The sequence below is a fragment of the Daktulosphaira vitifoliae genome, unplaced genomic scaffold, assembly GCF_025091365.1.
Source record: "Daktulosphaira vitifoliae isolate Bord-2020 unplaced genomic scaffold, ASM2509136v1 Scaffold_4, whole genome shotgun sequence".
Taxonomy (NCBI): Eukaryota; Metazoa; Arthropoda; class Insecta; order Hemiptera; family Phylloxeridae; genus Daktulosphaira; species Daktulosphaira vitifoliae.
Genome location: NW_026099575.1, coordinates 26,127,309 through 26,143,786, shown reverse-complemented (window position 1 = coordinate 26,143,786; position 16,478 = coordinate 26,127,309). Strand labels below are relative to the sequence as shown.

Here is a 16,478-nt window from a genome sequence, read left to right as displayed (position 1 = left end):
AAAAAAAAAAAAAAAAAAAAAAAAAAAAAAACACATCATAGTAAAACCAATACCTTCTCAGCTTCGCATCGAAGCTAAAAAACACATCATAGTAAAATTAAAAAACCCAGCACAGTGGGTTAACGGCACAGTGGGGTCGTGGCATAGTTGGGTCCAGTATAGATGATATCTGACAGTGATTAAAATCACTATCATAAAAAACGCTTCGATGCAAATCTGTAGATAGTGTTTAATTTAAAAAAAAAAATTTTGTTAAAAAACATATTTTTGAATACGGTAGCCATTTGCGCATAGAAGATAGGTCGTCGGGACAAATTTTTATTTTTTTTTATTTTATAGTACATGACATAAGCTTTAATTTGATACATGTTTAAAGGACGCAGTATTTCCAGAACATTTTCAAAAATTAAGTTGAAAAAGTTAGTTTTTGTGAAAAAATTACTATTTTAAATCCCCCCCGTGAGCAGAATAAGTGTTAGATTTTCAAAAAAAATTATATCAAATGAAAGGGAAATATCTAAGGTTTCAATACAAAAAAATATTATTTTTATTTGTTCATTTTTGAAAAAGTTATGGCAGTTTTAAGTACAAAAAACATCCCGATAAAACATCATTTTTATCGCAAACATTATATTTTTTTTTAATTTTCGACAGCCATTTGAACATAGAAGATAAGATGTCGGGAAAATTTTTTTTTTTCATTTGATAGTATATAACATAATTTTTGATTTGATATATGTTTAAAGGACGCAGTATTTCCGGAACATTTTCAAAAATTAAGTTGAAAAAGTTATTTTTTGTAAAAAAGTTACTATTTTAAATCCCCCCAGTGAGCAGAATAAGTGTTAGATTTTCAAAAAAAATTATATCAAATGAAAGGGAAATATCTAAGGTTTCAATACAAAAAAATATTATTTTTATTTGTTCATTTTTGAAAAAGTTATGGCAGTTTTAAGTACAAAAAACATCCCGATAAAATGTAATTTTTATCGCAAACATTACATTTTTTTTTAAATTTTCGACAGCCATTTGCACATAGAAGATAAGATGTCGGGACAAATTTTTTTTTTTCATTTGATAGTATATAACATAACCTTTGATTTGATATATGTTTAAAGGACGCAGTATTTCCGGAACATTTTCAAAAGTTCAGTTGAAAAAGATCTATGTTTTTTACAATATTTTAAGTTTTGAACGCCCCCTATATAAGGGGAAATTGTCCAATTTTAATAAAAAGTATGTCAAATGAAAGATGTACTTATAATGTATTTAGAAAAAAAAAATTTGTGCTGATATATACATTTTTCAAAAAGTTATAGCATTTTTAAGTTGAAAATTTAAAATCGAAAATCGAAAATTTTAACACAAAAATAGTGTTTTTTTAACTACGGCAGCCGTTTAAATGTAGAAAAAAAAGTGTCGGGACAAATTTTTTTTTTTCATTTTGTAGTACATAAAATAAGCTTTAATTTGATATATGTTTAAAGGACGCAGTATTTCCGGAACATTTTCAAAAATTAAGTTGAAAAAGTTAATTTTTGTAAAAAAGTTGCTATTTTAAATACCCCCCAATGAGCAGGTTAAGTGATAGATTTTCAAAATAATGATATCAAATAAAAGGTAAATATCTAAGGTTTTAGTATAAAAAAATTTTTTGTTGATTTGTTGATTTTTCAAAAAGTTATGGAAGTTTTAAGAAAAAAAAGTGAAAAAATTTCGAAAATTAGCGATTTTTAAATTTGTAATTTTTTTGGATATTTCCCCCATTTTCAGGGAACGGGGGGATTTTTTTCAATTTTTAAGGGTAATGTCTCCAACTAGATACGATTTGTGATCTTTTGACGTATATTTGAAAGAAATCGGTCCAGTGAGAGCTGAGAAAATGTGGCAACAGACATAAAAAAAAACATATCATAGTAAAATTAATACCTTCTCAGCTTCGCATCGAAGCTAAAATACATAGAATCTAAAATAAGTATCTACGATTAAACTTATTTTAAAATAAAATTACAATGCATTGTCTTAAAGTAATTAATATAATTATTACTTAAAAATTATGTCGGTCATTGATATTATAACAGAATTATCAATTTAAAAATCGGGTGATTTTAAAGTGTATTTCACAGCGGTCGTATTTCAACGTATTTACACGAATACACAAAACCACAAGGCGAGGCACATGCGCGTACTACGACAAAATGCGGACTGTACTCGAGCATACTTCTTATTCATTTTACTATGGTTTATTACGAACTGAACTATCAACATAGTCATTATCACCTATACACCCATACAGGTGGGTGATCAGTGTGACCACTGATACATAACACTTTGAAGAGTAAGACGAGGTGAGAAAAGTTCTTTTATTTAGATGTTTAAATAAGGAAATTTATATTCCACAACCTGCCCCTTATATGGATACATTATTTTTTACAACTTGTTGAAATTTACAATTTTGTAATAACTTAATAAACATTTCATAAAAAAATATTTAAGATACAATGTATGCTCAAATATTTAATAATAATGTATTACTTCTTTTATATTTTTGGTTTAGCTATTATTTTATGACATTATATAAATATTATTTATAGCGCTTGAAAAACAGGTTGATATTTATTATAATTTGTAGGGACCTAATAAATAAGAATTAATATTAAACTCTGAACTGGAGGATATTGAGATTTTTGCAGATGCTAGTCTCACAATGTCTGCCTGATATTTTATAGGCATTATATTGATAAGCATACCCTTTTTTCCTTTCATAACTTGAACCATGCAATTTTTTAATGCTCTTTTCTTTGTTTAAATTTCAAGTGCATTTGTATATATTCACGCTTCTAGATATTTTACAGATTACACGAAAATTCCTATAAATATTTTTTCTATTAAAATAAAGTTATCTTGTTAAAAATTAGCTTAATATTACATTTTGTTGTCTTCAAAAAATATAATCAAATATTCCATTGTTTTTTTAATTCTTATCATACCATACCAAATTTTTTAAACGTTAATTACTGATTTTTGTGAATTTAGATTTATATAATGAAACATACAAAGTTCTTCAGAATATTTACTTAACAAAATGTTTATATAAAAATTTTCAGCAATTATTTTACTAAGTTTAAACTTTATCACATAAATCGAAAATAATCATTAATGGTATCAGTTTATAATTTTATTCTTTTTTTTAAATTATAAAGTAAATGGAACATTTGAACAGATTTAAAATATATATTAAGAAAAACAATTGAAATTATCAGCATTCATTCATTACAAAAACTTATCACCACATAAATTCAAGGTAGAAAATAAAAACCCAAATATTTGGAAAGAAAATAGTTAATATAATGCGTTTATTTGATGTTGTTATTAAACAAATTAAACACAAAGTATATAGGCGTTGGCAGCTAATGCTTTCAGTTGGGCCAAATGGATTTTGTAGTCATAGATGCAGTAAATTGAGTTAAAAATTTTTTTTTTTTTTTAAGAAATATAAGGTTATAAAATTATAACTTACATAGAAATAGAGTTCAAAAGAGAAAAATTTCTTCAAAATGCAATACATTAACATAGTTAATAAAATAATGTTACTTATGAATTCATTTGAACAAAACTAAAAACAAATTTTAAAAAATTGTTGCAATTAAATAAAATATAAAAACAAAATTTTATCATGTTATAATATTGAGTAGCACACAACACAATTTTTTCCTGCGAAATTCTTTACGATGAAAACAAGGTTGCAACAGCCATTTGGATAGTATAAGAAGTTGGGATGGTGTCTGACACCTATGCCAACTTTCGTTTGACCTAACTGAAGGACGTGTATGCGCTACTGCTAGGCCTATTCATTTCTTCTTAGCTGCTTTTTCAGCAGCCTTTGTTACTTTACCGGCAGATAAATCTTTAAAGTTAACACTCTGAAAAACAAAAATTATAATTATAATACATTCAATAAAACATACTTATATTTTAAACACGACTTATTTTATATATTTCTATATTTGTACCTTAATAACACCAACAGCAACGGTTTGCCTCATGTCACGTACGGCAAAACGTCCCAAAGGAGGGAATTCTGAGAAAGCTTCAACGCACAATGGCTTTGAAGGTACTAAGGTGATGATAGCAGCATCTCCAGATTTGATGGCTTTTGGGTTAGCTTCAGTAGTTTTACCGGTACGACGGTCACATTTTTCTTTGATTTCAGCGAATTTGCAGGCAATGTGAGCAGTATGGCAATCCAAAACTGGAGTGTAACCATTTGAGATTTGACCAGGATGGTTCAATACAATGACTTGGGCTGTAAAGTCAGCAGCAGCCTTAGGTGGATTAGATTTAGTATCTCCAGCAACAAAACCACGACGCAATTCTTTAACTGATACATTCTTTACATTGAATCCAACATTGTCTCCAGGAACAGCTTCAGTAAGGGCTTCATGGTGCATTTCCACAGATTTTACTTCAGTAGTAATGTTGGCAGGTGCAAAGACAACAACCATACCAGGTTTCAATACACCAGTTTCAACACGACCAACAGGGACTGTTCCAATACCTCCTATCTTGTACACGTCTTGAAGTGGAAGACGAAGAGCCTTGTCAGTTGGACGACTTGGTGGTAGGATAGCATCTAAAGCTTCAATTAAACATTTACCGTCAGCCTTTCCTTCTTTACGCTCAACATTCCATCCCTTAAACCATGGCATTTTATCAGAAACTTCTAACATGTTATCACCATTCCATCCAGAGATAGGGACAAAAGCAACAGCAGCTGGGTTGTAACCAATTTTCTTAATATAACTGCTTACTTCCTTCTTGATTTCTTCAAAACGAGCCTAGAATTTAACAAAATAATGATAATAGCATATAATTTAACTAAAGCAAACTATAAATTAACTTACTTCACTGTATGGTGGTTCAGTGGAGTCCATTTTGTTTACACCAACAATCAACTGTTTCACACCCAGAGTGAAAGCCAATAAAGCATGTTCACGGGTTTGTCCATTCTTGGAAATACCAGCTTCAAATTCACCAGTACCAGCAGCAACAATAAGTACAGCACAATCAGCCTGAGATGTACCAGTAATCATGTTTTTGATGAAATCTCTGTGTCCAGGAGCATCAATAATGGTGACATAATATTTAGCAGTTTCGAATTTCCATAAAGCAATATCAATAGTAATACCACGTTCACGTTCAGCCTTCAATTTGTCCAATACCCAAGCATACTTGAAGGAACCTTTTCCCATCTAAAAAAAGTTTAGACCAATTAATAAAACATTTGATTATAAATCCTATAAAAATAATTTAAAACTCACTTCTTGGGCTTCCTTTTCGAATTTTTCAATGGTACGCTTGTCAATCCCACCACATTTGTAGATCAAATGACCAGTGGTTGTGGATTTACCGGAGTCGACATGTCCAATGACAACAATGTTGATATGTACCTTTTCTTTACCCATGGTTGATTTGCTTTAAATTAAATGAAATTAATTAATAATTTAAGATTAATAAAAATATTTTAATTTAAACTTGTCATTTAGATAACAATAACCAAAAATTAAGAGTTGGTTAAGACCCTTATTGTTACACTAATAATTAATAAAATTAAAAAAATAAATCAATAAATTTAATAACTGGAACTAAATTAAGATAATTGAGGTTATTGGACTATTATATAAGAGCTACATAATTTGGCAAGACAAAGATTAAGTTTCGAACGGTATCATAATCTACAAATAAAATACATGTGTCATTGGCATTGATGCCAACTCAATGACCGGGGAGGTGATTATACACCTACTCAACAGTCCATGAATAATAAAAAAAAAAAAAGCCGTTCAAATACGTGTCACGGAACACGTGACAAAATTTCTGTAAGTTTTATTTAAAACCATAACAATGATTCTCTTGATATATTTTATACAAATTAAAGTGATACTACTTAACAATAATTGCATAATATTGCCACATAGACAAGAACATACTTACGGAAATATTTTACAACTTAAAAGGAGGCTAGAGATTCTGATTGTTCGAGATGTAAATTATGACTATTTAAGTATCATAGAAATATTAAAAATATAAAGGATTCGCAATTGCACATTAAATTATTCTTATGCACACCCACAAGTTTACATATTTTTCATATACAACTCTAAAATTTATAATTAATGACCAAAATAAGAATTCCTAAGTAAAGTAGAAACAAACGATTAAAGAATTTCACAAAGCAAATAGCAATTAAAGTAATACAAGCAATAAATTATAAATTATAGTATAAGTCGTGATGTTTTAAGTAAATTTAATTTGAAGCCGATAAAATTACCAGTATTAAGGAACACTAAGGAAAATTGAATATAATATACATTGTCAAATAATTTTACTTACCGTTTGGTTACAAAAGACAATTATAAAAACAGATTAAAACGGATGAAAATTTTCACACACTGTTTAGCCGACACGGGCGGTGTATAAAATGTATCGTCAAAGAGCGGCACGATCGAACGACAGCACGGCAGAGACGTAAAGAGACCGATATGCCGGGACAGACCGGACAAGAGTGGTGGTCAAATAAAAACATGGCGGTCGGTTCGCCGGTATCAACTATTAATTTTCTAATAAATTTAATAAATAAAACGTTTAAAACTCAAATAATAATAATTAAAATGAAATAATAATTTTTTATTTTAGAAAATTGAAACATAAACATCTTATTTGTAAAATGTTAGGTTTTTTTTTTCAATTTAAAGTATTGACAGTAATAGGTTTGAGATTAATTAGACGTCTAGTTTTAAGGTTGGTGGCACTGAGGTTATTGCCAACATACTGGACACGTCAACCCGAAGTATGTCTACAGAAATTCTGATGACTCCGTATCGGTTTGATTTGTCATGCTTATTATTTTTGTTTCATAGTAACTCTACTTTAAAGGACTTTATAATCTGCTGTCCATTAAATGGTTTTCCTAATAACCTTATAATTACTCCTTATTCCATATGTCCAATTTTTAACCATACACACGTGAATGCTGTGTCATTTTACAAAGTCTTTGGTTTAATTACCAATACCACTACATTTAAATACTTATCAATACCCACTATAAATCAAATATCATTTAGAAAAGTTTTTGACAGCCACTAAAACACAGTTAAAAAAAGTGAACACTCAACCAAATTATCCATGAGAAACTAGAATTTTTAAATTTCTCCTTATTAAGTGAGCTCAAATTTTTGTCACCTACATCATAGTAAAGTTAAAAAAATAATTAATTCCAATTTAACTTTCGAAAGTTACCCAAAAAATCATCCACTATAATAAACTTGGTATTTACAATGGTTTATAAAAAACAATCAAATTTTATTCTACACATTATAAAAAAAATCATTTAACAAAAAATTAGTTGTAATATACTTAATAAATCTGTATATTATAAAAAATCTATTAAATGCTTATGTATTATCCAGTATTTATGGAAAAGTATAAAAAGTTTTTGCCAAAAAATATGTTTAAATGCTAAAGGAATACTTTATTATATTTAACCCTATATTTTTCAATAATTGTGATTTATTTAATAATAATAACAATACTACAAAACACACAACATATTAAATGTTCTTAACATTATTTGCTTGAACAATTTTTTTTATGGTTAGTAGAAAAATATGTTAGAAACTTAATAAACAATATTTATAAAATTGAAATATAAATTTATTGCTAAAATATTAAATATCAATAGTATGCATTTAGGGATATCACATTTTTGGAACACATTTAAATAAAATATTATAATGTAATAAAATATAGAATAAAATAACTCATATAATACAATTGAGAATCTACAAAGTAGATAATACTTAATGGTATAAAGTAAAAACTCAAATCACATAACAAATTTCAATACCTCAATATCGAGAATGAAAATTATATAAAACACATGAAATAATCATAATATGTTTAACAGGTCTATAATGATTACTATGTTTTGCAAAAAATGTACATAAAACAATACTTTAATTAATAATGTATCACTATTCATTACTATGCATTTATAAGATATATCAATTAATTTGATGTCCCTTGTGTCCATGTGAATAAATTTGACCAACTTGAACCCTGATCAACCATAGCTCCTGTAATTAGTAATTTTTCTATTAAATTAAACAATTTAATAAAACATTATTCATATTTATTACTCATAAATGCATCAAAAGTTAAATCAAGTAAAACATTTTTTGATTATATTATGTTTAAGAAAAATAAAATAGATTATTGTTATAGATATACCTTTAGCAATAGTTTCAATCTGTTTTTGTTCATCAGGGCTCAGTTTAAGTAATTTGTTAATAACTGGAACTAGATGACATTTTTCAACACCATTTGATGTTATGAACTATATAAAAAAAAAAAAAAAAAAGGATAAACAAAATGTTCATTACTCCTAATTGGAATGTTTACTTTAAAGATTATATTTTTTAAATATTCCATATTTTTTATTTCATCATGTCTATCCACACTTCGCTGTAATCTTCTAATATCTTCTTTTAAGAACTTGTTTTGTTGTTCATAACGAGAACAATTTTTTTCAGCATCATTTAACATTATTGTTAGCTGTTTAAGTTGTTTTTGAGTGTTATTTAATTCACTTAAAGCATCCCCAACTAAATAATAATAGTAACACAGTATTATAATTATTTTTATCTTAACATATAGTTATAAATTAAGGATAAGGCACTCATTTTCTTAAAAACTATTGAATATTTTCAATTTTTGTACAATAAAATGTTATTTGTTTTAAAAAACTCTTCAATAATGTGTAGTTAGACCATTTTTTTCTCATCCCTTTTGGAATTTAATTCTAAATTTTTATACTTTTAAATGGGATACTCTATTTTTAGTTTGATTTTCATAATATTGTAGACAACAATAATCTGTTTCAATGGGTCATCAATTAATATCAGTATTTAGTTTTGTTAACGTAAGTGACATATGACAATAAGAATTGTTAATAAAAACTTATTTATGTGACAACATAAAGAAATGACAACTACTGTATGCTAAACAGCGAATCACAATAGAAAATTGGTAATAAATTACTAAATTTAACTTGCAATAATAGAAGAACTGTTTATCAAATAAAAAATATTATAAGAACAAAATTGTTTGAAATATTTTTTGCTATCATTAAACTAAAAATAGGAGTTTCAATTAAATAAAATTAATACATTTTAACCCTGAAAGGATAAAAAAAAAATTATAAAACTACATAATATCGTAGAATTTTTTAATTCAAACAAATTTTTCCTTTCTGAAAATTTTAAGTAAAGGTTCCAATTTTTACCAAATCTATTTTAAATCAAATCTTTAAAGAATAGGAAATATCCAATTAATTTTAAGCAAAGTATTGAAAAAATTAAATAAGGGATTCCAAAATAAAAGAATCAACATCTCATATTTTTGAGACAATATTATTGAGATAAAGTTATTGAATTATGTCATTGAAATTATACAAACAATTTCATAATATACATTATCTTCTTATCATATTTGGCTTTTAACCAGTCAATATAAGAATAAAATATAAAAAATAAAATTATTTTTTTTAGTTTTATTAGATTATCAGATTCCATTTTTTAAGCACTCCATCATATTTCAAAATCATTGCACATAATTCTGATAAAATAAAGAATTTACTAACCACTATTATTATCAAATATTAATAAATCTTCTAAAGGCATCAGTCCACTTTTATTTAATTTTTTTAATGATTCATTTGAACTTTCAAACTGAGAACACTATAAAAAAATAAAATAAATTATTGTATTATCTACAACTGTATTTCTATTAACTCACAACTTCATCATCTTGAATATGAACTAGAGAATTTGTTTTTTTTAGTTTTGTATCACAAGGCTCAGAAAATTCAATATCAGGTTTGGAGTTAATATTTTTTGTTTCCTTGACTCTCATAATTTCTTGCTGTAGTATTTCAACATCATTTTCAAACTTTATTTTATCATTCACAATTTTATCCTAGGATTAAATATAATTAAATATTAGTTAAAATTATTTGAAATGTCTCTATATATAATCTAGTATGTATAATAGATATATTTTGCATACATTTAATATTTTAATTTCATTTTCTAATTTAGATTTAATATTTTCAGTTTCTATATTTAAATGGTATAATGCTTTGTCTTTTTTGCCCAGTATTTTTGTTACACTATTTAGTCGTTTTTCATATTTTTCAACTTCATTTTTCATTGTGACAACTTCAACATTCTTAGTGTTTAATTCTGTCCTATAAAGTTTATTTATTTAATATCTATTTAATGTTTGACAAATATTTTACTTATCTAGTCTACACAGTTCTAAAATTCTTAGAGTAAAATGAAGTTGAGACACTTACGTAACAATTTGTAAATTAATTTTATACTGCTGCAAAACTTTAGTAACTTCTTGAAGTTGAGTGGTAAGTTCATCAATTTTAACATTATAAACGGTATCTTGTTTATGTTTTTGAAACACACTGTGAGCTCTAACTTTATATGCTTCAAACTCATCTATTAAACCTTGGTTTTCTTTTGTGTACTTAGTTATAGAAACTTTTGCTGCATTCAATTCAGTTTGAAGTCTTCGAATCTATTTTAAGTTTATTAAAGTTATTATTTGAATAAACTGTAATAGTTAACATAAACAATAATAATTAAAATAAAATAGAATAAATCCTTTATATTCCACTAGAAAAATCAGAGATAAACTAATTAGTTCAATGAAAACTATTAAAGTTTATACAAAAATGACCAAGAGTTGGTTGATTTTAACAATTAACCTAAATATCAGTACAGTTAAAATATATTCAAAATTTTACATATTTTATTATATACAATTATTTCCCTATTAAATTAGACTTACATTGTATTTTTAAAAAGTATTTTATTTTTTTACATAAACATTAATACCTTGTCATTGAGAAATATTTGTTGAGATTGATAATTTTCTTTTTCAGTATCGTACTCCAATTTTAATTTGTTATATTTTTCTTCAATAATATTATTAAGAATTCTTTCTTGGTCTAAGTTTGATTGAATTTCTATTAAAAAATTTTCTTTTTCATTCAACAATGATTCTGCATTGTTCAGGCCTTTTCTACATAATTCCATTTGTTGCTAAAATAATTTATTTATTAGAATATAAGTTTATAATTAAATAATCTTTTAAGTTTTAATCTAATTTTTTAATTAATGTCAAGAAAATAGTTTTTAATTTTATGAATCAATAAATACTTGAAAATGTTCAGAAAAGATTAGCCTAACATGGAATACTTTAATGTGACTTGTTATTTAGAAGATTTAATTAAAATAATGTTAGTAAAACTTAACACTATATCATAATATTTATATTTTTTTATGCACGTATTTCTGTATTCAAGGGGGTAAATTTAGTTATAACTAGACATTTTAATTGGCTTTTTTTTAAGTAATAGAGTATTTTTAGTTTATATACCCAAATAATATTATTATTCAATTAAACATTTTTTTTTAAATCTCTAAGATACATTTTAAAACTATTTTTCACAAATCTGGAATACTATCAATTAACAAATCATGCATATAAGAAAATGAAAATATCAACTAAAATAATTTTGTTTTAGAAAAATTTAGAATTTGTAAACTAAATAAATTCAAAATTATGAAGGTCTTATTAATAATTTATTTAACATTTTTTAATATAATTACTATAAACTTATCAGCTTCTTTTTTTTAAAGATTAATAGATTTTGATAAAAAATAAGACTTATTCAGAGTCAAAGTTTTGTCACTTTTACAATTTATATTATTACTTATAGTTCGCAAAAAAAAATTAATTTAATTTTTTTTTCTTTTTAACATAATCTTGGTAAGATTATTAAATCAAAAATCAAGTCAAAAATAATCCAAAGAAAATTGATTTTCAATTTACAATAAAGAAACATAAATATAGTACATAAATATAGTACATTATAATCTTATTTTTGCAAATTTTGGAATTTGTGACTTAAAAAATGTTTGAATGTGTTTTTCTCAAATGCATTGTATAATAATATAATTTAATATTACTGTTTTGTTTTACAACCATAAAGCCTTTTCTAATCATAACAGTAATATTTTAAATTGTAGCAACATAATAACAAATTAATTATCACAAAAATTTGAAACATATTTATATTTACAGCAATTTTTTGGTTTCTTTCTTGTTCAGTTGAAATAGTATGTTCTAAATGTTTTATTTGCTCATGTAGTGAATCAATAACATTATTAGAGTTACTGATCTCTTGCTCAAGATTTTGGTTATGAAGATTTTCTTCTTTGATTTTTTCAGACAATTCATCAATTGTCTTCTAAAAAAAATATTTTATTTAAAAAAAAATTAATTTTATAATGTAAATATTACTTCATAAGAATTTAGCTCAAGATCACGAATATTAATTTTTTTTTTTTCTGATTTCAAGGAAGTTATTTCAGACTCCAATAATTTTATTTTATCATTAGAGTCTTTCAATTTTTTTGATAGCTCTTTTATAAATGTTTCTCTGTCAACTCTCATTATGTCACCAGCAGATTTTTCTTGTTTTAATTTTTCAAGTTTAGATACAAGTAATTTGTCATTTTCTTTTAAACTGCAAACAAACAAGTGTATAATAATGTATATGGAATCTATAAAATATAGTATAAGCTTTTAATAAGAAATAATTACTTTTTTAATGATTTATTTGTAATAACTAAATCATTTTTTAACTTTTCAATTTCAATATTCAAGCTTGAACATAATTTTGTTTGGTCCAAAAGTAATTTTTTTTCTTGATTTAATTGTTTTACTAAATTTTTAGTTTCTTTACATTTTTCATCATACTCATCACATTTAATATCATATTGTTGTTGTAAACACTAATATAATAAATAATATAAGGCATATTTATATAATTGAATCCATATATATATATATATACGGTATCCCAACAATATTTATTTATTTTTTGAACAATTTATATATTCCTAAAAAATGTTAATGAAGAAAAGGAACAAAATATATGTTTAAATTTGCAAATAAATAAAAAATTAAAAAAAAATAATTTAATTAGTAAATTTAAATGTAATTATATATTTTTTTTAACAATAAACATACTCGAGCTATTTTTCCTTGTTCAGCTAAAGATGTGATTTTTGCTACAAGTTCAGATTTTTCATTGTTATGCTTTTTGACTTTACTATCCAATGATTGTTTAAGATCAAATATTATTTTTTTTTGTTTAATCACAACTGCTTTTAACTAAAAATTAAAAATTCATAAAAGTTCTAATGAAATTTTATCAACAAATTTTTGTAAACTAACTTTTTGTAGTCGTTCATCTTTGCTATTATCAATTTCTTCTAATATTTGTACTTCATCAGCTCTAGATATAGAAATTGTACTTGATTCATCTAAATGATTAAATATACTCAATTAATGTTTTTTAGTAACAATTTATCTCTTACATTTTTAGTATGTATACTAAATATATTCATTAATATATTTATAATATCTATTTAAAAATTGTAAATGCTTTGAAGACATTTTCAATTCCCCTAACACATAAATTTACATAAAATTTTAATGTGTATACTGGAAAAAAAAACTATTAGTGAATGTAATATCAAGTAAAGTATAAAGTATAAAGTTATTAGTGATAAAATTTGATAGTCAGAGTATCACCAAAAAACTAACTATACTTGGAGTTACAAACGAAAAGAAATATTTTGAATAGAGTTTTGCCTTTATAAAATAAAATACACTAATAAATAATTGATGATGTATCAAGAAAAGTAGTATTACAGATAACCATCATACACTAGGTCAGTTTTTTAAAATAAAGTTTAAGAAGCTAATATTTGTTCTTTTTATTACTTTAAAGATTAAAATTATAATTTTTTTCTAATAAGATTCATTTCATAACATATTTTTTTCTATTAATTCAAATAATTATTGCAAAAAATTATAGAATTAAATTTGAAGAGTTATTGACATAATTTTAATTTCATCCAGATAAAAATTCTCTTTCTATTTCAATAGCTTTGATTATGTATTTAATTATTATTTTTTTATTATATAAATTAATTTTAAATAAAACTTTATCATCCTTAAGTTGTTTTCATTATACTTTAAAACCAAAATTTAAAAATAAAATATTATCATTCTCTTCATTTTTTCCTTTAAATTATTTAATTATAAGGAAGATTTCAAATACAAATTATTTGGATTTCTTATACTGTTTTAACAATAAATATTATCTATCTTGTTCATTTTCTTTTAAAACTTATAGAGAGATTATGAAATTAATTTTTTCTTTTATAAAGAAAAATATAGACATACTTACACAAATTTTCTCTGTAAATTTTCAACTCTATCTCATTTTCATCAAAAACTAAACTTTTTTCATTCAACCTTTCTTTTAATTTTTTTAATTCTTCATTTAAATTAACTATGATATTATTTTTTTCCACAATTTCAATTTTAAGTTTTTTGTTTAACTTATCTAAATTTTCAATGTATATATTTTTTTTAATATATAAATCTTCTATATTCTTAACATTTTCCATCAAAAAAATTTCACATTCACATATAAGTTGCTTTTGTCTGGGCAATAACTCAGTCTTGATTTCTTTAATATACCCAAAATTTTTTTCTAGATCATTAAATGCATTCTTCAAATACTTAATATTTTTAAATTCTGATTGTTTTAATATACTACATTTATTAGCTTGATCAATAATATTACAATTAATCAATGAACCTTGTTTTAATAATGTATCAATTTCTTTAATTAACAATGAAATTTGTTTTTCTTTTGACATAATTACATTTTTGTATGTATTAATTGTTTCTAAATGAGACTGTTTACAAGATTTAAGCTCTAATAATGATTCATTTAAAATATCAAAAATTTCATTTATAAGCGGACCAATAACAGAGGCTAATTTATTATCATCCTTGTCTTTTATAACATATCTTTCAAAAATTTCATCTAAAAATTTTAGGCAACTAGAAAAATTGGTAAGTAAACTATTTATTTGAGTTGTTAAGTTTGAGTTCATTGTACTCAATTCAGAATAATCATTGCTTATTTTTATGATTCTATCATAGTTTATAGAATTTTCTTGTTGTAATTTATTAACAGTAGATTTAAGCTCATTTTCACTACATTGAGTTTTTTGTAAACTTTGTACATACATAGTACATTTATTTTCATAAGATTCTAATTGTCTAGTTACAGACAGTAACTCCATTGAAATTTTTTCATTTTCTAGTTTTAATAATTCTGTTTCACTTTTGTTATATTCAATTTCAGCAACTTTTTCTTTTAATTCATCAACATATTTAGTTTGTTTATCGAATGCTTTTTCTTTTTTTTCACAATGATTTTCAAGCATTATATTTTTCTCTAACAATTCATTACATTGATGTCTGAGCTTTTTTAAAGTTACTTCTAGATATTCATTTTCTTTAGCTAGTTTAGAATTTCTATTTTCTAATGAAATTTCTTTTTCTGCTTTAGAATTTATTTGTTCTTCAAGTTGTTTTATTTTTTCTTCAGCACAAATTTTAAAAGCTTTTTCATTGTCTAAGTTTTTTTTCATTGCTTCTAATGCTGTTTTATAACTATGGAGTTTTTTTTTCAGAGCATCTACTTCATCAGATTTTTCAACAATATGTTGATTATTTAATTTTTTAATAATTTTTTGTTGTTCATTTATTAATAAATCAGCTTCACATAGAAGTTTATTTTTTTCAAGAATTTCCTATACAACATATTTTATTAAATTTTATATTAAATAAAAATTACAATCTAAAAAATTAATATTTTTACTTGTCTTTCTGATTGTTCAAAAATATGTTGTTGATCATGAAATTTTTGTTCCCATATTTTTTCTTGATTATGTAATTCTTAAACAAATGTATTTTATAACTGAATTTATATGTATACACATTTATTTGTTAACTTACCATCATTCTCTTTCTTAAGTGAAAAAATTTCATTTCGATATCTGTTTAAAATATCTTCTTTGGACTGATTTTCTAAATCCTAAAACCCAAAAGAAGTGTGTAATATTAATAAATTTAGTAATGAGAAGATAAAAAAAAAATTCATAAATGATTTTTTACATTGATGAAAAAAAAATACCACTTACAGAATCATTAATTGTAGAGTTATGAACTTCCATCACTGAACGATTTCTTTGCATAAACGATTAAATATAAAATTAATATCATTAAAATATGTAAACTAAATTCACTACTTAAAAATTTTACTAGATTTTTTTTGTTTTATCTAATTCCATCATTTAGTATTATTATACATGATAATAATAATGATAAATGATACTAGTTTCCAAGACGTTATCAAATTAAACAATAAAAATTCATGTAACTCCTCCTTGGAAATATCAATGGTGATA

General features: G+C 24.2%; 2 protein-coding genes across 2 annotated transcripts; both read right to left on the bottom strand.

Annotated features, from left to right (window-relative positions):
• Nucleotides 1–3,326: 3,326 nt before the first annotated feature.
• On the bottom strand, nucleotides 3,327–6,562 carry LOC126905476 (elongation factor 1-alpha). The gene is made up of 5 exons (XM_050685200.1): nucleotides 6,394–6,562; nucleotides 5,322–5,475; nucleotides 4,905–5,252; nucleotides 4,014–4,838; nucleotides 3,327–3,923 (listed from the first exon to the last, which is right to left on the bottom strand). Exons 2-5 carry the CDS (start codon nucleotides 5,463–5,465, stop codon nucleotides 3,852–3,854), a joined length of 1,389 nt encoding a protein of 462 aa, XP_050541157.1. The 5' UTR covers nucleotides 5,466–5,475; nucleotides 6,394–6,562; the 3' UTR covers nucleotides 3,327–3,851.
• A 1,138-nt stretch (nucleotides 6,563–7,700) lies between these two features.
• On the bottom strand, nucleotides 7,701–16,362 carry LOC126904364 (GRIP and coiled-coil domain-containing protein 2-like). The gene is made up of 17 exons (XM_050683354.1): nucleotides 16,212–16,362; nucleotides 16,027–16,105; nucleotides 15,890–15,966; nucleotides 14,399–15,821; nucleotides 13,378–13,466; nucleotides 13,171–13,314; nucleotides 12,742–12,932; nucleotides 12,439–12,664; nucleotides 12,218–12,385; nucleotides 10,968–11,174; nucleotides 10,415–10,647; nucleotides 10,126–10,306; nucleotides 9,856–10,035; nucleotides 9,701–9,797; nucleotides 8,461–8,663; nucleotides 8,290–8,395; nucleotides 7,701–8,135 (listed from the first exon to the last, which is right to left on the bottom strand). The coding sequence occupies exons 1-17, from the start codon at nucleotides 16,263–16,265 to the stop codon at nucleotides 8,068–8,070; spliced, it is 3,726 nt and encodes a 1,241-aa protein (XP_050539311.1). The 5' UTR covers nucleotides 16,266–16,362; the 3' UTR covers nucleotides 7,701–8,067.
• Between the last annotated feature and the right edge of the window lie 116 nt (nucleotides 16,363–16,478).